This window comes from Harmonia axyridis, chromosome 2 (assembly GCF_914767665.1).
Source record: "Harmonia axyridis chromosome 2, icHarAxyr1.1, whole genome shotgun sequence".
Taxonomy (NCBI): Eukaryota; Metazoa; Arthropoda; class Insecta; order Coleoptera; family Coccinellidae; genus Harmonia; species Harmonia axyridis.
Window position 1 is genome coordinate 1,751,942 of NC_059502.1, and position 21,274 is coordinate 1,773,215.

At 33.0% G+C, this 21,274-nt stretch overlaps 3 protein-coding genes across 6 annotated transcripts; 1 reads left to right on the forward strand and 2 right to left on the reverse strand.

The window, feature by feature from the left end:
• Nucleotides 1-907: 907 nt before the first annotated feature.
• On the reverse strand, nt 908-7,938 carry LOC123672620. 2 transcript variants are annotated; one of them, XM_045606793.1, is made up of 4 exons: nt 5,263-7,937; nt 4,335-4,561; nt 3,421-3,496; nt 1,580-1,716 (listed from the first exon to the last, which is right to left on the reverse strand). In XM_045606793.1, exons 1-3 carry the CDS (start codon nt 7,700-7,702, stop codon nt 3,458-3,460), a joined length of 2,706 nt encoding a protein of 901 aa, XP_045462749.1. In that variant the 5' UTR covers nt 7,703-7,937; the 3' UTR covers nt 1,580-1,716; nt 3,421-3,457. The 2 variants fall into 2 exon arrangements, with proteins under 2 accessions (XP_045462748.1, XP_045462749.1); XM_045606792.1 differs by lacking the exon at nt 3,421-3,496 and having other exon boundaries at nt 908-1,716; nt 5,263-7,938.
• Nucleotides 7,939-8,387: 449 nt separating this feature from the next.
• On the reverse strand, nt 8,388-14,993 carry LOC123672133 (exonuclease mut-7 homolog). 2 transcript variants are annotated; one of them, XM_045606123.1, is made up of 14 exons: nt 14,906-14,993; nt 14,520-14,727; nt 14,114-14,469; nt 13,789-13,991; nt 13,493-13,674; nt 13,077-13,257; nt 12,866-13,022; nt 12,411-12,606; nt 12,150-12,290; nt 11,651-11,922; nt 11,259-11,495; nt 10,634-10,762; nt 10,384-10,573; nt 8,388-9,009 (listed from the first exon to the last, which is right to left on the reverse strand). In XM_045606123.1, exons 2-14 carry the CDS (start codon nt 14,722-14,724, stop codon nt 8,816-8,818), a joined length of 2,643 nt encoding a protein of 880 aa, XP_045462079.1. In that variant the 5' UTR covers nt 14,725-14,727; nt 14,906-14,993; the 3' UTR covers nt 8,388-8,815. The 2 variants fall into 2 exon arrangements, with proteins under 2 accessions (XP_045462079.1, XP_045462080.1); XM_045606124.1 differs by lacking the exon at nt 14,906-14,993 and having other exon boundaries at nt 14,520-14,865.
• A 152-nt stretch (nt 14,994-15,145) lies between these two features.
• Nucleotides 15,146-21,274, forward strand: LOC123672134 (poly(A) polymerase type 3). 2 transcript variants are annotated; one of them, XM_045606125.1, is made up of 9 exons: nt 15,146-15,400; nt 15,558-15,891; nt 16,043-16,165; nt 16,222-16,477; nt 16,533-16,744; nt 16,855-17,152; nt 18,125-18,546; nt 19,251-19,449; nt 20,230-21,274. In XM_045606125.1, the coding sequence occupies exons 2-8, from the start codon at nt 15,568-15,570 to the stop codon at nt 19,413-19,415; spliced, it is 1,800 nt and encodes a 599-aa protein (XP_045462081.1). In that variant the 5' UTR covers nt 15,146-15,400; nt 15,558-15,567; the 3' UTR covers nt 19,416-19,449; nt 20,230-21,274. The 2 variants fall into 2 exon arrangements, with proteins under 2 accessions (XP_045462081.1, XP_045462082.1); XM_045606126.1 differs by having other exon boundaries at nt 20,239-21,274.

Genomic DNA, 21,274 nt, shown 5'->3' on the forward strand with positions numbered 1-21,274 from the left:
GAAATTCAAAGAGACGTGCAACGTTGTCTCAATGACGTCACTTGGAAGTACTCGTAAACATGTTTGCCATATACGATAGATAATGTTTGTTTTCATTATGGATTCAACCAATTTCTTCTGTGAAAACAATTTAAAATGTACAGTATTTCATTGTAAAGATTATTTTGGATCATCAAATTCTCACTAGAGCAGGTGAAACTTTAATGCCCTCAGTTTTCAATGACCTTCCTTCAGGGATAAAACCAGTTAAGGCTGCCTAAATAAGTAACATATTTTATTGTGGTAAATATCGAAATTCACAGCGAAACACCAAATACAAAGTAATGCGTTTACTTCAAATTAACGTCATTGCAAGTTCGCTTCTCATCACGTGATAATAGCTTTTTTCTGCATATGCGATAAAATATTGTTCAGTGCTTTTTACATTGAAAAACGTTGGTTGGTACAACTGTTTTTTGTATCACAAATTTGACACATAGATGAATCAGTGACAGGTGAGTTATGAATGCCAACATATAATAATGAAATATAACCATGAAATCTGAGTAAAACTCAGATATTCCCGCACGATTTCGATTTTGTTCTACAAGGTATGGCAGAATGAACGGAATTGCCACAGAATTAGAGAAAATAAATAAACTGTCAAATGTCCTATTTCATTTTCCTGAGATTCATTCAAGATATATCAACTGAATTTTGGTTAGTTCATAATCTCAATATTACTAGCTATAAATGATGAATGATATTATGGAACTTTTTGATTATATGACCTCAACGTTTTTTATGTACATATATAAAACCCCAATTCAGTGAAGGACTTAAAAATAGTAGAACAACCCCTGTGAAACTTTTATATAGCAAGTAAAAAGTTTCGAATAATTTTCTGAGATGAAAAAAAATGCGAAAACAACTTTCAAAACATGCCACCACGACGATTTTATTGAATTTTCGAGAACAAGTCATGAATCTTGGTTACATAGAGCTATGTGCGTTTCAATAATAATTAATTAATAATAATTTAATGGATATAAATAGAACATCAGGCAATAAAAATAATGCTAACGGTATATATTCAACATTAATACTTTGTAACATGCACAGATTCAGGTAGGTAATAATTTAATTGCAGAATCGTATAGAACATACTTTTGAATATCGACACCGATAAGAAACACGAAAAAATAATTCAGCAAATCTACCCCTAGTTTCTGCCTTAGTCTGGACTACTATGATATTATAGCTGCCATAAAAAATGTGATTTTCAAGTAAACTATCACCCACCATATCCGTAATAAAGCTCCCGTAATAAAGAATATCAGAATTTTCTACACTTAATGAATACAATCACAGGGGATGAAGCGAATTTCAACCAAATATTTAACATGTTGAGACAATTTTACGATGATATTTTGTGTTTCTGATCTCAAACAATAAACCTTCTGTCTAATATCTATATAAGAGCTCCATTCCCTCAGAATTGTGAACATGCGACCAAGCGCATAAATTACTTTTGAGAAAATAATCGATATAAAATTGATTCTACATAAAACCTCAATGGAGAATGCGTTCTCTGCAAGTGTTCCTCAAGCTCATTCTCGCAGGGCTGAGTTCGCATGGACTAGGGGTGGGGGGGCTGAAACCCTCGTCGGCTGACAGCGTCATGTCATCTTCCTCGGAACTGATGAATTGCTCCATAGCTGCCGTACCATGAAAACTCTGTCGAAGAAAGGGGACAACATTGTAAAATATTCAATTGAAGAGGTGCAAGTTGAGGAACACTATTAGTTATGAAGGTTTTTCAATAAGAGGTTTCTTTTTGATATTAAAAAAAAAACGAGTATATTCTGAGAGAAAACAATGGATGTTTATTTCTTTTTAAAGAGACATTAACGATATCAGCCAAATGGCCGCCACTGCTACGGTACCACCATATCCTTTTCATGACAATTGCAGCTGTATTTCCTCCATAAGTGCACGAATTTCATCATTAAGGTCTTGAATCGATTGTGGAGCATTGCCATAAACCTGTCAAAAAATGACAGCTGTCCAGATAGCGGGCTATTCAAAATGAAACCTCTTAATATAAAACCCCATAATACACTGCGCAAAAAAATTAACGCACATTCTGAAAATCTCAATTTTAATGAAAGTTAACTTCTACATTGACTTTATAACTTATTTTTTATGTTCTCTTGGGAAGGTTTTGAACGAAACAAGACATATTAAATGGAAGAAAAATTCAGGATTTCACCGAATCTTATGTGAAAGAAGAGAAATAAACAATTTTCAAAATACTGGAATGCTGATAAGTGATTTAATACTTGGTATTTCCACCCCTTGCGTTAATTACAGCTCGGCAACGATGGTTCATACTCAAAATGAGTGATCTTAAAATGTTCTGATTTAATCCTTCCCAGATTTCTCTGAGTTGGATTCCTAAGTCATTAAGAGTAGCTGGATGATTTTTTGAACTTCTCAGCCTTCTATTGAGGTTGTCCCAAACCTGCTCAATCGGATTGAGATCTGGACTTCTTGCTTCTTGCAGAGATTCCTGGGGTAATTTAAAGAAAAAAGTCCTATAAATATGGACCATTAAATGATTTGTTCGCGAGATACAGCTACCCTGCAATACAGGAGGCCTGAATATTTGGAAAAATTTGGGTACACATTATAAGGAAATTAAGAGCATGATATAAAAAATAATAATTTTTTTTTTAAATATTTTCAGTCGTTATAAGTGTGAGGTGTAAGTGTGCAAGGTGTTTAGGATTCTAATCAGTGTGTTAGAAGCAAAAGGACCTTTGTTAATACGCTGCTATTTTTGTTTAAGCTAGTGTTAGAAGAAAATTTGTGATAACATGTAGATGAGTTCAGAAAGAGATGTCTACAAATTTGAAATAACATACAATTACCTCAAACAAGACATGCAATAGGTTATTTGACAAAATTCTCTCAGTTATTCAGTGGATATTTTCAGTGGTATGATTTGAACAGGCTATCAAAAAATAATTCAATCCAAAAAGGCGTATCTCAATTATTTATAATATTTCAATGAAGAATTTAACCATTTTTTCATCTTCACAGAATTACCAATTATTTTAAAATAATACTTTAAGCCAATTGTAATTTATCTCTTTCTTTCATATTCATATTCTGAATTTTCAAATTGAAATATACGAGAACGTATTTTGAAAATTTTTTTGAAAAAATCTGAATAGATTGTTTTATGAGGGTGTCAATAAATAGGATACAATTTTTCTATATTGTTGAATAACCTATTGATGATCCTACGTACACATAGCATTAAATCACTTAGGCCAAGTTTGAACCTACCCAAACTCAATTTGAATTATATAATATTATAAAATATCAATTAACGTGTAGACATCCCACTTTCTAGAAACTCTAGTTTCGACTTACATAATTTATTATAAATAGATTGGTATTTCTTCGTATGTCACAAGTTGCCATCCACCTTGTTATTTAGCAAAGACACCTGTAGTAGGTAAATAGAAAATGAAAGATTGGAAAATTGTGTTCTATGTGAAGTATGCAAATTTTGTGTCAGATGATACGGTTTGTAGTAGGAAACTTCACATGCACAAATATTGCATGCAAGGTAGAATTGGTTTAAAACCCACCTGAAATGTTCATATTTTACCTTTTTGTTATTTCAGAAGATAAATCAATCAGAATTTTAGTACATCCACTTCAACCAACTTCAACTTCTTCATAAAGAAAAGACTATTCTTTATGATGGAGGAATCTTCAAAACTTCCTTTAACCTTGAAATTAGTTTATGAAACACGTTTCATTTCTAAAGGAAGCTTTACTTTTGCTAATGAAACTGGCACTAACCAATATCAATTTTTATCTCAATCTTTGATTTTAATGTTCTACATTGTGAAATATGAAAAATTCAGGAAAGGTTTTTTTATTTTCAAATCATTACAAAATTTATCGTATAGTATAGAGTGAACTGAAACAAAGGCAACAATTCCGACTCCTGTTCAGCAAACACAATCTATGTGATTAAAATAAAACTATATGAACTTTTCTTGTTGCTTGATACGAAAATGCATAGAATACATAGTAAAAATCTAATAAGAGCTGTCAAAATATCTTCAATTTTTACTGATAGATTTCTGCATAGATGCAATTCACATCTCATTTAATTCAATTCCAAATCATAATTATGCGATAAAGATTTTTGCAATCATTTATAAAGTTTGATGTCATCATTTCTAATTATTTAGGACGAAAATTTCAACGAGAAGAGCATTAGTGTATTCTATGGATCTTACTTAATATGAAATCTATGAACCATAACTCACTTGAGATCTGTGAACAGAGCTGGAATGAGAGGGGGAACTGTCGCAATCGTAGGTGTGATTTTTTTCGTTGTAACTTTGAGTCATGACGCCTTGTCTCTTTTCCATTTCCTTTCGTTTTCCTTCGGCCGCAGCCTTGATCGGGTCGTAGCTTTTCCGTCGCTTCCAGTTCTGAAAGTCAACTTCCCTGCTCGTAAGTGACGAGTTACTTCGACCTCCAGATTTTTTTGCTGAAAGAAGTCGAATTTTGAGTAAAATTTTTAAATAAAAACGGGAATTTCGGAACTTGTTCATCTTTGTATGAAATTTTAAACCGTTATCATGAAAACTTAAAATTTCGTAATGCTTTCAATCTTCTAGTACGTCTTCTCTTGCATCTAGGCATTTCTTCGCCCCTCCCTGGAAACACTTAAAAAGTTTGAAATATTTCAGTCCCTTCTCCGAAAATATTTTGTAGTGCTGAAAGTATCAGATCGGAAAAAGTTGATTATTTTTCTCATGTGAAGACTACTCAACTGAATTTTTAGATAACTAACTTTATCGATGAACTTTATACAAGATTTTACTAAATTGAAAGTATAAAGGAAAATGGGAGATTCCCTCAATAATTTGGGGGAAAAAAAGACTAAACATGGGCCTGCAAACAATTTGTTTTTGAGATACAGGGTGTTCATTGTAGACCTACTTTTCTGTGCTGATTATACCAGTTTGTCGATCTTTATCAATCTTTGCTGTAAAAGGTCAGCAGTAAAGATTGTTATTGTAATTATTAAAAGTATTTTCCAAACCAACCAAACCAGGACACAATGATTGGGCATTATGGAAACTAATTTTTATAGTCAGTGGTGTGCAAAATGTTTTTCGAGTTAGATGGTACCATTTCTACATACTCAGGCAACTGAAAATGTGAAATAGCAAAACTTAAACATACCTGTAGCAATATCCTTCGGACTCTTCTGAACTATTGGTCCTTTACCTACTCTCATACTAAATCTACCACTATCTGTCCTTGACATAATTTGGGCCTTAGAAACTGGCTGTTTAGGGGTAAGAGGCAGTGTTTTTGGCACATTTTTCTGCACATTCAATTTTGGCGAACTGATCTTCTTCGTAATATTACTCATGTATCTACTCTGAATGTCAGTCCTTGTAGGTTTCCTATCGACCGATATTGCACGTTCCGTCCTTTCTGGCATGAATTTCCTCCTTACTTCCGGCGTATTGGGACATTTAACTGAAGAATTCGAAGGTTCTGAATCCAACCGTCCTCTTCGTAAGCTAAAAGCGCGGTTGTATCTAGTTTTCGTCAATGAAGTGTCTTTTTTCTTCCCCAAATTCTTCTCGAAATCCTCCTCAGAACTGGACTCCGTATCACCAAACTTATTCCTATCAATTTTCGGGTGATCTAGAATTATGGTTGGTTTCTGAGGCATCACCGACTTCAAATAAACAGGCGATACATTCTTCTGCCCGAGCTCGTTATAATTGAACTCGTTATGGATATTCGTGTTCTTGTTACTCGAATTGACCTGATTTTTCGTTGAAAAGCTGCTAGATCTCCTGATCGGACTGTTGTTGGGCGAGTTTTGTATTTTTTGCATCACCTGGGCAACACTAGATTGATTAAACTTGTTTATGTATGTTTGATCAATACCTTGCAAATTCTTCGATTGGAAATGCTCCAATTTATTGGAAATTTTAATGGCCCTGCCATCTAGAGAGTTATGACGGGTGTGTGAAGTCTTTTGTTTCAACAAACTCTGTGCAGTGTTATTTAAAGCAATTTCATACTTATTATCCAAGTCACTATCTGGATCACTATCTAATGAAAGGCGTTTTTGTAGTGAGTTTATACAGCTTTGTGTTGATTTCAAGTAAGATTCAGTTTCTATACTACTATCTGACAAATCGATGTTTTGATAACTTAAACTATTCTTGCTTCTGGGTCTCGACAGGGTATGTATAGGAGATGGTATTTTCGATGGAGAACTGTTTCCGGATAAGCCACCAATAGCAGGAGGAAGATATGGAACATTGTCACTTCTCACCTCTTCCACATCTGAAGCGTCTTCCATATCTTTGCTTTTAATCGAAATATTCTGGACATTGATTAGATTAGCTGAAAGTTTAGGCGTAACTACTTTCTTGTAACTGAAATGGGTTGGTGTAAGCTTGCTCCTATTGTTATCATCAATGTAATCCTCCACTTGTATTTCAGACTTTGTTAAACTTAGTTTTCTAAAGCGGGTCCTCTCGGGTTCTTTAGGTGTTGTCCTAAAGACCCCACTAGAAGTCACTGAAATCACACTACCACGATCTAAAACCGCTTCAGAGTCAGGTTTTTTCGTTTTTTCAGTTTTCAAATAAGTTTGATTCATTTGATAGACTTCATCAGATTTTTTCGATTTAATGCTTTCGGTAATTGATAAGTTTTGAGTAGGGGATAAAATAGGAGACAGCAGTTTTTCACTATTTACCTGCGACTTGATTTGAGGTGGAGAAACTTCCAAAGTCAGTTTATTATCAGTACAAACCTTTGGAGTTAACAATGGAGACTTTGCTTTATTGTTATTCTCCATGTAGTTATCAAAATTGGCAAGGCTCCTAATGTACTCTTGCGTTTTCTCTATACCTGACATATGTTCAATTTTAAATTCCCTATCTATACTCATTCTCAGTTTTTGAGCTTCAGAATAATTTTCAGCATCTAAAGTATATGTACCTGCATCACTCACAGTATCAGATCTGTCAAAATCAAACTCTGCACCATCTACGAAAATCTCATCTTCTAAATCAACTACTTTAAGGTCATTTTGTGTTGCACTTTCAGGACTAGAATGTTGCCGGGAAAAATTCACTTTTCTATTGTTTGAGCTTAAAGGTAACTCTTCCTTACGTTGTGGACTTATAGGACTGATCAAATCCAACTCAGGACTCGAAGTATCCTTAATTTCAATTTCCGGACTGACAATGTCACTCAAAATTGAACTAGGAAAAGACTGAGTCATTTTGTTAGTACTAGCGCTTTTGAGCTGAAGAGAAAGGTCCCGTTTCAAAGATCCCTTAATTATTTTAGTTTTATCACTTTTTTCATCACTAGAGAAATAGCCATCAGATTGAAAACTAGATTTTCTGGGTAAGTTACCACTTGAAGGGTGTTTTTTCTGTACTATACTTTCTGTTTTGGTTTCTATTTTAGATAAAGATTGACCTCTCTTATGTCTGTTTTTATATTTTTCTACAAGGGTTTTATGTCGATGTAAGTCTATGCTTTTACCCTCTCCAAAGTCAATAGTGAATGCCAGAGGTTTGGGTGAGCACACTGAAGAGGCTCCTTCCTCCGCTGAATTATTTTGATCTTCTTCGTTCATGACTCAACCATGAAAAATTTCAATAATGTTCTACAAACGAGATGTTATCATATCAACACACTTAACGGATACACGATGATTCTATAAATAATCTAGACATAACACCAACATATTGAATTATTTTCGTTTTTCATGAACACAAAAACATTCTTTAGATAACTGAAAACTTTTTGGATTCAATTACATTCTGTCTACAACAAAACGAACAACGAAGACTATTAATTTGACACATTAAACAGTTGTCAAAATATGTCAACTTTGACAACTGTTAGTTGGGTTGGAATAGAAATTAGAGTAGTGGATAAATCTTCTTCTATTCAATACTTCTGCAGCATTGGTTTTAATTCGCTCTCAACCATTTGTAATTTTCCATTGGTTTGCTTATCCCAATTTGATACTTCAAATTCACAAATTCAAGAATATCGTAAGAAAAACTCATTATTTAAATTTCAACAGATCTATATACAGGTGTTCCAAAATTGGAGGTATACAGGGTGTTAAAGTTTGATTGGTCAAAAATTCTCATTTTCTCCCGGGAAAGTATCTCTTTTACTATTAGATACACAATGAACTATTCCAGCAATCATTTAACGTAAACGTCTATAATTTTGGAATTTTAAGACGAAAATAGTCTCAAATTGAATTAAACTCATTAAAAGTAATTTTTATAATGAAATACTATCAGATAATAAAAACTTTATTACTAACATCAAAATGATACACAAAAAATAAAAAACCGTCAAAATAGACATGAAAGCAAATTCTTTTTATATGAAATTCACTTGTTAATATATCCAAGTGACGTCAATCTGCGTAAAATTCCATTTTGACAGCCTGTTTGAATTTTACTCTTTCTATTGAAATATTCATTTAAAATATGCATGTGAATCGAAAATATCCGCTTTTTATGTACTCAATCAATAATAAACTACCAAATAGGCTATTGTGTACAAAATTAACAACAAATGAATTCTTAAATCAATACAATTTTTTTTTCTATTGATAATATATATTTTTATTAATTGAATTTTTTCAAACTAAAGGAAAACTTTATTGAAATTATCAAATACTTCTGTTGTTATTATCTAGTTTCCTCGTTTTAAATTGAAAATGTCATTGTACAATATCTTGCAGCGCCCCATGGAGGACTTTGTCGTAATGGCTCCCATCCCAATAAACCTTGCCGCACTGTTCACATATATAAAAAAGTTCGATTTTTTTGATTATGTCATCAGGAATATGAGCCATTTGGATTTTGACCCCTCTACGAGTTTCACAGAGGCCAACGTCTATATTTTCATCAGGAACTGAAAAAAAAAAGGATCAAAAATTAAACTTCCTTACTACGTCAAATAAAGAAAAAAAATTTAAAGCTGAAGAAGTCACTCTCTTAATAAGCATCATAAATTAATTGTTTTGAATTCTTCCGTGTATTGTATGTACAGGGTGGGCGAATAAGCGAGGTAAGCGGCTATATCTCAGGATCCACTCATCGTAGAGACTTGCGATAAAAAATTTTACCACTAAAGTGTAAAAGAAAACACACTGGAAATTGTTTTGAAGTTCATACCTCTACCGCTAGGGGGCGTAATAGCTACCGTCGTGTAGAAAAATGAATTTTACTCGAAAATGTTTCATATGAAGTGGAAGAAAAAATATCATCACTGTAATCCTTGGAAAATTCTCTATTTTTTTGAATTGTCACTTTCGATTCTACGACATCAAATAAGGGTAGGGGAAATAGAGAAATCTGACTGATTGAAATGCCTGTAACTTCAGTTTGGCTCAACATTTTTGAGCAAATTAGATCGTCAGAATATACTTATGATAAATTTGTTTTTGCCGCTTTCGATAGGGGGCGCTAAGTCAGAGGTTTATTGTTTTTTCTCCGAAATTTCAAATGTAATGATAGAATTTTCTTAACAGAAACAGAAATTCCATCAAATTTGTATGAAAACAATTTGGTTTTTTGCAGTGCATCAGTTGAAGAATATCTTCTTTCGGCCATAACTCCAGAACGCCCGAAACTATCGCTTTGCGACCTTCAGGTTTCTTCATACAAATTTGATGTAATTTCTGTTTCTGTTAAGAAAATTCTATCATTACATTTGAAATTTCGGAGAAAAATGAACAAAACAATGAACTTCTGACTTAGCGCCCCTTATCGAAAGCGGCAAAAACAAATTTATCATAAGTATATTATGACGTCAATCAACAAAATATTATCTTTCAGACGAGATCTAATTTGCTCAAAAATGTTGAGCCAAACTGAAGTTACAGGCATTTCAATCAGTCAGATTTCTCCCTTTCACCTACCCTTATTTGATGACGTAAAATCGAAAGTGACAATTCAAAAAGATAGAGAATTTTCCAAGGATAACAGTGATGATATTTTTTCTTCAACTTCATATGAAACATTTTCGAGTAAAATTCATTTTTCTACTCAACGCTAGCTATTACGCCCCCTAGCGGTAGAGGTATGAACTTCAAAACAATTTCTAGTGTGTTTTCTTTTACACTTTAGTGGTAAAATTTTTTATCGCAAGTCTCTACGATGAGTGGATCCTGAGATATAGTCGCTTACCTCGCTTATTTGCCCACTCTGTATATTGAAATGGGAAAATATCGAAGATGAATTATTCAAATTATCATATTTAACTGAGAACCTCGAAAAAACTTACTCAAATTCCACTTTCTTTCCGGAATATAGTGCTCTTCATCCTCCGGACAATCTTCCTCATCACTGGAAAACCCAGTTGCCTCATCCATATAGCAAGGTGGTGGTGGAGCAAAACGAGCAGGTTTGTTTTGAGACGCCATCATTTCCATGGTGGAACGACCAACTTTAACGAAACAACTTTCGTTACAAAACTAGAACCGGAAACAACATGTTAGTTTTAGAGAGAAACCGATGAAATTTCTTTAGCTCACTTGACATCTGCTGAACACATCAGCCTTCGTTACTTTTATACGATAATAGTCCAAGACTTCCTTTAATTGAACATCTATATCGTCACTGATCACTTTGTAGCAGTATCCTGGACATACGTATCCCACCAACTGAAAAAAGAGAAAAATCTACATCCTACTGAATAGGACGAATGAAGAGATAACTCAGTTTTTTCCCGGGGTCTTCGAATGTATTAAAATTTTTGGGATATTTACTAGTATTCATTCCCTGGATATACATGATTCTGTGTAGAAAATATTCAATAAAAACAAAATTTAAAGTGGTTATATTGGCAACACTGTATAATTTTTTGACATTTCTTATGTCATTAGTGTTCAGTAGGTTAAGTCATTTAATCATTGAACGATACTCACTTCAACAATGTAGAAATTGTTTAACTAAAATCAGAGCACATTTGTAAATACCGAGAGAAATTAAAATAAAAACAGTTTAAACAAAGAAATGAATGAACTCGCAAAGAGAAAGAAATTAGAAATAGCAAGAACAAAAGTAGGACAGAAATTAATTTCAAAAAGGAGATATTATTGCTATGAATGTTTCGATTGTAGAACATTTTGTACTACCATTGAGTTAACAAAATATTACCTTGTTGAAAATGGTTCCCCTGGTGAGTATATACCTTTCTTCGTTGTGAGCTAGATTTACACATTCCGTATGGTCCTGATCGGTACCCAAGATAGCTGTATCGATACCACATCTTCTCAATTTTTTACCTAATCCTTGTAACATTGTATCACAGACGAATTTGATTCTTGAGGTAGTTATTTCTTCAGTAATGTGGCATTTTGGCTGTGGGATGTCAGCTGAAGCTTTCGGACCATCCTGACAATATAAGGAATAAATAAAAAAAAGCACAAAAAAAAATTGAGTATGTGAATAAAGAATGAGTAGAAAAACTTTTAAGAAAGTTAACATAAAATTAGCTTTTAAAACAGCAATTGAAACGATATAAAAAAAGGATATACGAATCAAATTACCTTCTTATTAGACTTCTTAGCCTTCTTCTTAGGAACCTTACTATTCGAGATCAGGCTGAAACAGATTTCTTCGAAAGGGCAATTAACTCGATCACAACTTTGTCTTATTACATCGTAAACTTCTATTAGGCAGTAGGCATCAAGGGCAGCGTATATCAATTGACTCAACCTAAGCGGTCGTTTGTCCCAGTTAGAAAATTGATCCGACTTGTCAAGAGGGGCCCCCAAGCACTGATGGACAAGGGTACTCAAGCTGGCACCTCCAGATTGGGCTAAAGAAAAAATAATGAAGGGTTTTCCAATAGGAATGATACGATTGGTAATAGTGGCAACACTGCGTATTATTTTTTGACATTTCTTATGTCATATGTGACATTTCTTATGTCATATGTGTTCAGTAGGTTATGCCATTTAATAATGGACAGAAACACACATCAAAAAATTGAGAAATTGTTAAAAATTTAAGAAGAACTCATGGACATTATTTCTGTCTACTCACTATGTGGTAAAACAACTTCAGGATGTTTTTCCAATATCTTCCAGAGTGACAACAAATCCAGAAAACCAAATTGCTTTGAACCAAACTTCAATCCAGATAACGAGTCTGCAATAATAGTCTGATCGCTGGACATTGAGAATCCTAAAAACAGATTCGAAATTAGTTCTTGAATATAATATTTTGTCAATGAAAGAAAATAGCTTGATATAAATGATCGATAATTTTTTCCTTAATGGTTTTCAGCAATAACTGTACAATCACCTAATTTCAAGATGTCACTTTTTTTGAATAGCATGTTCTCAAGATTACTCCAAGCATGTGGTGCCTTGGAGCTCAAAGCAGGTACATCAAGAATGAACACATTTCGTCTTGTTGCAATTTGCATCAAGGCAAGTTCGGATTTCTGTACTCCGAAACTGGGTTTCCACTCACAATCTATTCCAACTATATCAACATCCTGAAATATTGAAATACTCAATTGTGTGTGACAATACTTTCTCTTCCTTCATATATTCGGAAGAACTCATTTCATAAAAATTAGGACTGTATTTATTTATAACTTAAACTGTATAAACCAAATTTTTCCAAAATCAGATATTCGATCGAGAGATTGAGAATATTCAATGCAAGTTTGAAATGAATTTTGAGAGAGGAGAGATCAAAAACTGAAACATCAACATTGCTTGTTATTATGTGAGTACGGAAAAATACTTCACCTTCAAACCTTGATCCAAGAAATCTTGAAAGGAGCCTGCGGAATCGACCAAGCAAATAGCGTCTACTTCCAGATTCAACTTGTGATACTCGATCGAAGGTTGGGGTTCATCCCAGTATTCACTTTGACTGTTGCCTCGAACTCTGGCTGGAGACATTCTAAAATATACATTTCACAGATTTTTCAAGATAGGAAAAATTAAAATAATCAACCTGTCGTCTGCGAATACCCGAAGATTAGATGGCCAATTTTCCCTATCTATATTATAGAAATGTGCCCATTTCAGAGCCTCTGCAAGATCGTTGTAATAATTCAATTGATGTAGAAGATCTCTCTGTAAATCTTGATCTTCACCAATGGCTTCCTGTACCATTTCCTTCCAGCTTTCATCACCTTCAAACGAAAAATCAAATGAAGGGAATGAAGATCAACCCACATTTTTTTTTTTGTATTACTACAACTATTGTTGATTTGTTTGATAATAATTAATTATTATTAATTATATCAAAAATAATAAATGTATGAAAAAGTGCATACAAGGAATAACTTATTAGTTTCTTAGTAGATTTAATAACGGGTGTTTTTTTTCAAGGTATATACTTAATCTTAATTTCATTTGCATACTCACTAAATGTTTCATCCACATATCTTTTCTGCATAAGAAAATTCAGAGCACCTACATTTCTCCTCTTGTTGAGATTGGGAGTGAGATGTGAAGATAAATCAAACTTTTTAACCAGCCTAGCGATTAATTTCTTAAACGATTTAGATTGCATTTTGTCCCAATTGATTTCCGGTACATCATGAATCCTATTGAAATAAATAGAGTGTGATTATTATTTAATTGTTGATACAAAACTCAAATTCATATCATAATAGCCCTATTTCTTTTCTGATAAGGAATTTCCAAATTACAATACTTACGAAGCAAATTCAATTACTGCCTGTCGTATAGAAGGCATTCCTAACATTTTATCTAGATAAGCAACAAATTGTTCTTGAATTTTTGGGCTGGATGCTATGTAATCTTCTAGTAAAAATATCTTATCTTGGTAGAATAATGGAATCAAAATATCCTCCAGGTCAAAATGTTCCTGTAGGTTGAACAGTGTAACAGTTTGGCAAGCCTAAAATTGAATATTTAATTAGTAAATACAGGGGGTGTAATATGATTCATGATACAACAAATAAGTTGTCATTTAGTCAAATAAAATTAACAAAACATCAGTCTACTATATGGATACTGTACCTCTTTGTATTGCTTTTTATCTATCATGCAATTCACCAAGTCCAAAAAAATTTCACTGCTGGAATTCATTTCAAAAATTTCAGCCACTAATTTTGTCAAAGAAGACATACTCTGTTTCAACATTAATTTATATGCAATAAATTTGAGGTCATCAGTTAAAAAACCATATAGTTTATGGGGTTGTTCCTGTTTGAAAGATTTAAATTGTTCAACAATAAAGAATGGAAGGGACTTTGGTTTGGAATTGTAGAAATTAGGACAGTTAAACATCAGCTTTAGGACTTGTTCATAGGGGTTCCCCTGATACTGTCTATAATAATTCATAATCAATTCAATTACTGGTGGACTCGTCTTCACTGAAATATATGAATTAGCCTATGATACTCATATTGATAAGATTTCTTACGCATTCCAAATAATTGCTTCAGGTGATTTAAAAATGAACAATCATATGCATTCAATTCCAACTGCATATTCACTTCACCACAACATTTACCACCATGTTTCATTGTGCTTTTATTATTCATTATGGTAGATAAGTTCTGAGGAATTGGGGGTTCTTGTTTTAGGGGTCTACGATGACCTCTTCCTCTACCTCGACGTGTATACATATTCTACAAAACGGAAAACGGACATATTTAATGTTTATGAATGAAAGTTATTAAGCTGAAATTTTGACATTGTAGATTTTAGAGTGCTTTGAAAGATTTATGTGCCATTAATATTCAGGTGATATGCAATAAGAATCTCTTTTTTTATGGGAAATATCCAGAACATAATCGTGAAAAATACCTCATTAAGTTGTTTATAATGAAATCATACAAGGAAAACAAAACATATAAAAACTTTTTTGAGAGGTTAAGTGTCATCACAGCACCATAGAGTAAATACTATCTTCTTCATCTTCAAAGGTGCAGAGAAGAAGAATAACACCCCATTCTGTGCTTTTTTGCAGTATATAAAAAAATAAAAACGCTAAAGTGGAATTTCGACGCAAGCAGATCATTCTTTGGAATATAAAAAACGAATAACTTGAATTTCTTTGAATTTCATAACCCAACACATTGTGCAAAGAAAAAAAACATACATAACATCTCTGTGCCGAATGTCATTAATTTTCAGTGGAATGTGTCTTCCTTCATTGAGAAAAGGTACATTATTAAATTTCTAAAAAGTTAGTGTATTGTTTAAATGTGTTTTTATGTGCAAGAATAACTTCTACCAGATTATCTTTATGATAAATTTGTCATCTCCTGGAATATAAAGGCTACTGTGGTGATTTCGAAGGTGAGGAAGTTCATCCTACAACACATATTTATTCCAAGTGAACAAAAGATTCTGAGAATGGATTATATGTTTTGCAATAATTTACCAGTTTCTGTTGTTTGTTTACGGAATATTGTTATTGATGAGTTGAGCAAATAAATAGTCTTTTTCATGTTAGGTTTGCAACAATGTGGTCCAGTCAAAATAGTAATCAACAAAGTAAAGAAAATGAGGCAAGTAAACCATCTACACTTGGGATGACTAGTGCTATTTCGACAGCATATCCTAAACCATCAGATATTGTGAAAACTAAGGAATTAGTTGACTCCTTAAAACCATTTGATTTGTTTGAGTCAGATCAAGAACTAAATCACAGGTTAGTGATTTTAGGAAAATTGAACTTGTTAGTGAAGCAATGGATAAAGGACACATCAATTTCCAAAAATATACCAGAAAGTATTGCTGGAAATGTGGGTGGTAAAATCTATACATTTGGAAGTTATCGTCTTGGAGTAAGTATTTTTTTGAATCTATTATGTTTCAATTTTTAATATGATTGTTATTCTGACGAACCATGTTAAATTTGATGGTGAATAAATATTAAATCGCCATTTTATGCTTTTCAATTTGAATTGTACAAAAATAATATGAATCTACTTCTAGGTACATAATAAAGGAGCTGATATTGATGCTCTATGTGTAGCTCCAAGACACATATATAGGGAAGATTTTTTTAGTACATTTTATGAACTACTGAAGCAACAAACTGAAGTAACTGATCTCAGAGTGAGTGCTCCTCATACATGTTTTTGAGAAAAAATCAAACATCAATTTAATTTTAGAGTGTGGAAGAGGCATACGTCCCTGTGATCAAAATGAATTTCGATGGAATAGAAATCGATATGTTGTTTGCAAGACTTGATTTGAAAGAAATTCCGGATACTATGGATTTACAAGATGACCTCCTTTTAAGAAAATTGGATCAAAAGTGTGTGAGAAGCTTAAATGGTTGCAGAGTCACCGACGAGATTCTTCGATTGGTTCCCAACATAGAAAATTTTAGGTTAACTTTGAGAACAATCAAAATATGGGCAAAAAGTGAGAAGGAATTAAACATAATTGAGGTGCATAAATTGAGGGTTTTTTTTTTCAGAACATGGAATTTATAGTAATGTGTTAGGGTACCTTGGGGGTGTTTCCTGGGCCATGTTAGTTGCCCGTACCTGTCAGCTTTACCCCAATGCGGCTCCAGCTACTTTGGTGCAGAAATTCTTCCTGGTCTTTTCACAATGGAAATGGCCCCAACCAGTTCTATTAAAACAACCTTCAAATGTTAATCTTGGATTCACAGTTTGGGATCCAAGGGTGAGTAAAGCTTCGTTTTATCTAGGTGTAATAAATTGATGGGAGAATAATATATAGATATTTGGTATTCGGTTTATAACACTTTGGCATCAAAATTTGGTATTTCACAGGTACATGTTCAAGATAGATACCATCTTATGCCAATCATAACACCCGCATATCCTCAGCAAAACTCCACGTTCAATGTTTCCGCTTCAACTCGTTCCATTATGGTGGAAGAATTCAAACAAGGTCTGCAAATAACGGAGGATATAATGCAGAACAAGGAAAAGTGGGAGAAGTTATTCGAACCTTCACTGTTCTTCTTGAAATACAGACATTTCATTGTGTTGTTAGTTAGTGCTAACACACCAGAAGACCACTTGGAATGGTGCGGATTAGTAGAAAGTAAAGTTCGTTTGTTGATAGGTGAGTTTTTTTTTTATATTCTTCAGTTATATACAAATTTTCGTCCAAAAAGCGTGACTATAACTGCCAAAATCGTGTGGGAATATCACAGTTTTGTACAAATTTCATGGTTATGTTTCATTATTATATGTCCATACTTGCAACTCTTCTGTCATGGATTTATCTGTTATCTGTCAAATTTGTGATGCTGCGAACAGTTCTACCAACCCTCATTTTTCAAAAGAAAATCACTAAACGTTATTTATGTTAACATTTCATTAATTTTAACAAATTCTGTGAATTAGAGAAAATCAGAGAAAATACTCATACAGATGGCTTGTTCATTCAAAAACTCGCACTTCTTGGTCTGATTAGTTGTTGGGATATATCAATGAATACGCTCTATTAGTGATGACGTCACACACCGCCATTTTAGTTCTCCTGTCAGTGTTCAGAATCCAAACAAACAAATTGTCATTCAAATTAGTACGGTGTCGTTTAAGAAATTGGCTCATTTTGATAAATGAGATTATTTAAGGAACGATTTTACTATTAATTGATTGACAGAAGGAACGAAATTAATGCCAGTAAGTTCGAACTTGAAGTTCAACTAATAAACACGGCTTTTTACAAAATCTGGGGAATGATACAGGATTCAAACTTACTGGTATTAACCTCGTTTCTTCTGTCTATCAATTAATACTGAAATTGTTCCTCAAATACTCTTATTTATGAAAATAAGCCAATTCCTTCAACGACACCGTACTAATTTGAATGACAATTTACTTGTTTGGATTCTGAACACTGACAGGAGAACCAAAAATGGCGGTGTGTGACGTCACAGTAATAGAGTGTATAGAGCATAATACACCTAACCTAACTTAACCTATATTGTTTGACACATGAAATGTCAACCCAAAATCTGATTTTTGATGTTAGCATCTCTATTGTATACAATCAAGAAGAAATTAAATATCCATCGTATTCCCGCAGGTAATTTGGAGCGTAATCAATACATAAAATTAGCTCATATAAACCCCGAAAACTTCAATCTCTTGGAATCTCAGATTCAACCGAATCAGCAGAGTGTTATGTGGTTCATCGGTTTAGAGTTTGCAAAATCGGAACACCTAAACTTGGACCTGACAATTGATATTCAAACTTTCATAGAAACAGTCAACAAAACGGCATTGAATATAAATATGCTCAAGGAGGGCATGACATTGGAAGCGAAGAGCGTTAGAAGGAAACAGTTGACTCAGTATTTGTCGATGAGTATAATTAAGAGGGAAAGGAAAACATCAGCCAATAAAGCTAGCAGCAATAATGGAGAATCCAAGAAACGACTTTCAGATCATGCTCAAGAAGGAGAAAATAAGAAGTCCAGGTTATCCACAGATATTCAAGGAGTTACGGTTAGTCGATAAACTTTTTAGTTTAGAGAAGATTTGACTTTTGGTATTTTTGAGCTCTCGTTCTCCTCAGAATAGGGCTATATCCTTATTTCTGTATTTGTCAAAGTTTTGGCCGTAAATGGTTTCAAATGAGGTACGCCTAACTGATTCATTTTAAAAGCCTTATGCAATATTGTGGTGGCTTAAGATCTGACCGAGTTGAAATTTTGGGAGTAGATTTAAATTCAAATTTAGAATTTGACGTGAAATTTCGTGTTGATTGCCCCACTAGAACCATTGAAAACTCCAGTAAAATATCGAAAAATATACATGGAACAAGTGCTCAAAGGGTCCCTGCTCAGGACTTCTTATGAATTTTTTTGGTTGCAAAAACATTATATGAAAAATAGTGTTTAGCTGAATCAGAAAGTTCCATAACTGAGTAATTAACTTTTGAAATCTAACAATTCCAGAAGTATCCATTGGTCTCTCTCCAACAATAAAAAAATATTTAGCTAAAGACATATAATGAAAAAAAGTATGAGTCTCTTCTACAACAAAAAATATATAATGAAAAAAAATGTATGACATTGATAATTCTCATTAATTTTGTGAGTAAAAGGCCCTGGTTTTCAGCTTGATTACTTAATATGGTATGGATTTGTAGAATGACAAATTAATGAAAAAAATGTTAAAAATACATAAATATATTTTTCCCGATATAGTGTGATGACAGTTCAAATACTTCGACAACAATACAGTGTAATGATGATTCAAACAGCAACATGAGTTCTAATGAAGAACCAACCTCGACAAATGGCGTTCTACCAACAACAACAACATCCCTTACAGAGGAATCTCAACAGACGAAAGAAGCAATATGTACTTGATAAATGTGTCGTAGTATGAATTCTGGATTAATTTGTAAGTGATAATTTTTTTTTCTTCATTATTCCAGCTCTCTGCATCTGATAAATGTAGAAGATCCTATCATATCTTTATGCAATGCTCAGTGGCGTGTCTAAACCTTGAGAAGTGGGGAACCTGCTCCACTGTTTTTCCCTATTTTTCAAGTTATATATTGTTCTTTATATTTTGCAACAAAAGGAACCTTTTTCACTTAATTTTCTCTATTTGTTGAAATCTCGGATTCTGAATGAGATTTTTCCCTAGAAGATAAAATACAAGGGCAACAAAATAATAATTACCATTTGTATTTATTATAATTTTCCTTTTGTAAATATCTTAACATATAATTTAGTTTCTTTCTTTAATTCTTTCGAATTGCCTCTTTCTTCAAAATCATAATATTTTCCAATAGACATTTGAAATGTTTATAATGGCAACACTGTATTATTTTTTGACGTTTTGTATGTCATTTACATTCAGTAGGTTATGCCATTTAATCGAGTAAAGATACATGCTTCAACGACATTCAAAAATTGTTAAATTGTTTTTTCAAAATACTGAGAGAAATTTAAGGAGAATCCATTATTCAGTTGATCAACTCGCTGTTCTTCATATTATAGACAAATTTGAAAGAAAATTCATGTTCAAATTTGTCTACGTATGACGAATAGTGAATCATTTAACTGAATATTCTTCTATGCATGTTTAAATGGCATAACCTATTGAACACGAATGACATTTGTCGGATGCAGCAGAGTTGATTCCACCAGTTTGACCAGGTTATTCGATTTTCAGATGTTTTAGGTGGCAAAACAGGAAAAATCAAAATGGCACCTAATTCACGTACGTATTTAAATTTTATTCCAGGAGGTTTATGTGGCGATAACAGGTAGAATATTATCGCAAACGTGCAATGTTCAACTCTATCTAGATGTGGATGTGTCAACGTGATTCAGTGTGATGAAAAAATTTTGTACATAATGAACGATCCATCCCCCCCAAAAACCCAACTATTAAATTATGTTTATTATAGTAACTTTTTATACTCTTAGAATATCATAGACTTGTGTCTCTTGTTTTGCGGTAATATTTTACGGGTGTACATATGACCGGTCTCTTCGGTTTTTCTCTTTTAGATAGCATTGTTTCGTTGTTACCATTATTGTTGTTATTTTTCCTTCTGAAAACTAATTTATTGACAATTTCCTTTCTTCATTAATTTTGCTATTGGAATTCTAAAGGACTGATCAGTAATCTTTTAATGTAAAATTTCTGATGACAATAGAAGGTTTTGTTTCAATAGCAAAAGATTGGTACCCTTATGGTATTTTACTTTGAAGAAAAAAGGTTTGCTAGTGTAAAATGAGCACGACCCTTTTGAAAATATTCAAAAGTTTAACATTAATTGATGTTGAAACAAAGTCGGATTGATTTTATTCAATGATCAGCTTTTTGGCGAATTCTTTCAAATTCTGAATTCAAATTTGAAGGGGACCTGTTTTTTGTTCACCCTATACGTAACATGACTCGCCTCGGTTGGACAGATTACAAAAAGACGTTTCGAGAGATTTCTTATTTATTTTGATATTGTTTTTTGTTCATCATCATTAATCGCAAATCTTTCATTTTTCTTTCAAAGGAAATCATTGATTTATTGAACTCACTAATTAGTTCATTTTTTTTTCATTTACATGGCGTCTTAAAATGGGGGAAAGAAGCTGTTTAAGGTTGATTTTTTACGAAAAATGATAGGTTTACCATTAAGAACAATTCAACATGTATATATTCAAAAGTTTTGACTTGTAAACCCAAATCTCTGAAATAAATATTTTCCCCAAGA

Excerpts from the sequence above, each read along its gene's own strand:
- LOC123672620 (XM_045606792.1), bottom strand. The coding sequence starts at position 7,702 with ATGAACGAAGAAGATCAAAATAATTCAGCGGAGGAAGGAGCCTCTTCA. Across the intron at positions 4,562-5,262 it reads TCCGAAGGATATTGCTACAG|CAAAAAAATCTGGAGGTCGA; the intron begins GTATGTTTAAGT and ends GACTTCTTTCAG. Across the intron at positions 1,717-4,334 it reads GCTCTGTTCACAGATCTCAA|AGTTTTCATGGTACGGCAGC; the intron begins GTGAGTTATGGT and ends TTTCTTCGACAG.
- LOC123672133 (XM_045606123.1), bottom strand. The coding sequence starts at position 14,724 with ATGTATACACGTCGAGGTAGAGGAAGAGGTCATCGTAGACCCCTAAAA. Across the intron at positions 14,470-14,519 it reads GAAGCAATTATTTGGAATGC|TGAAGACGAGTCCACCAGTA; the intron begins GTAAGAAATCTT and ends CATATATTTCAG. Across the intron at positions 13,258-13,492 it reads ATATGTGGATGAAACATTTA|GTGATGAAAGCTGGAAGGAA; the intron begins GTGAGTATGCAA and ends TTTCGTTTGAAG.
- LOC123672134 (XM_045606125.1), top strand. The coding sequence starts at position 15,568 with ATGTGGTCCAGTCAAAATAGTAATCAACAAAGTAAAGAAAATGAGGCA. Across the intron at positions 15,892-16,042 it reads TTGGAAGTTATCGTCTTGGA|GTACATAATAAAGGAGCTGA; the intron begins GTAAGTATTTTT and ends ATCTACTTCTAG. Across the intron at positions 16,745-16,854 it reads TCACAGTTTGGGATCCAAGG|GTACATGTTCAAGATAGATA; the intron begins GTGAGTAAAGCT and ends GGTATTTCACAG.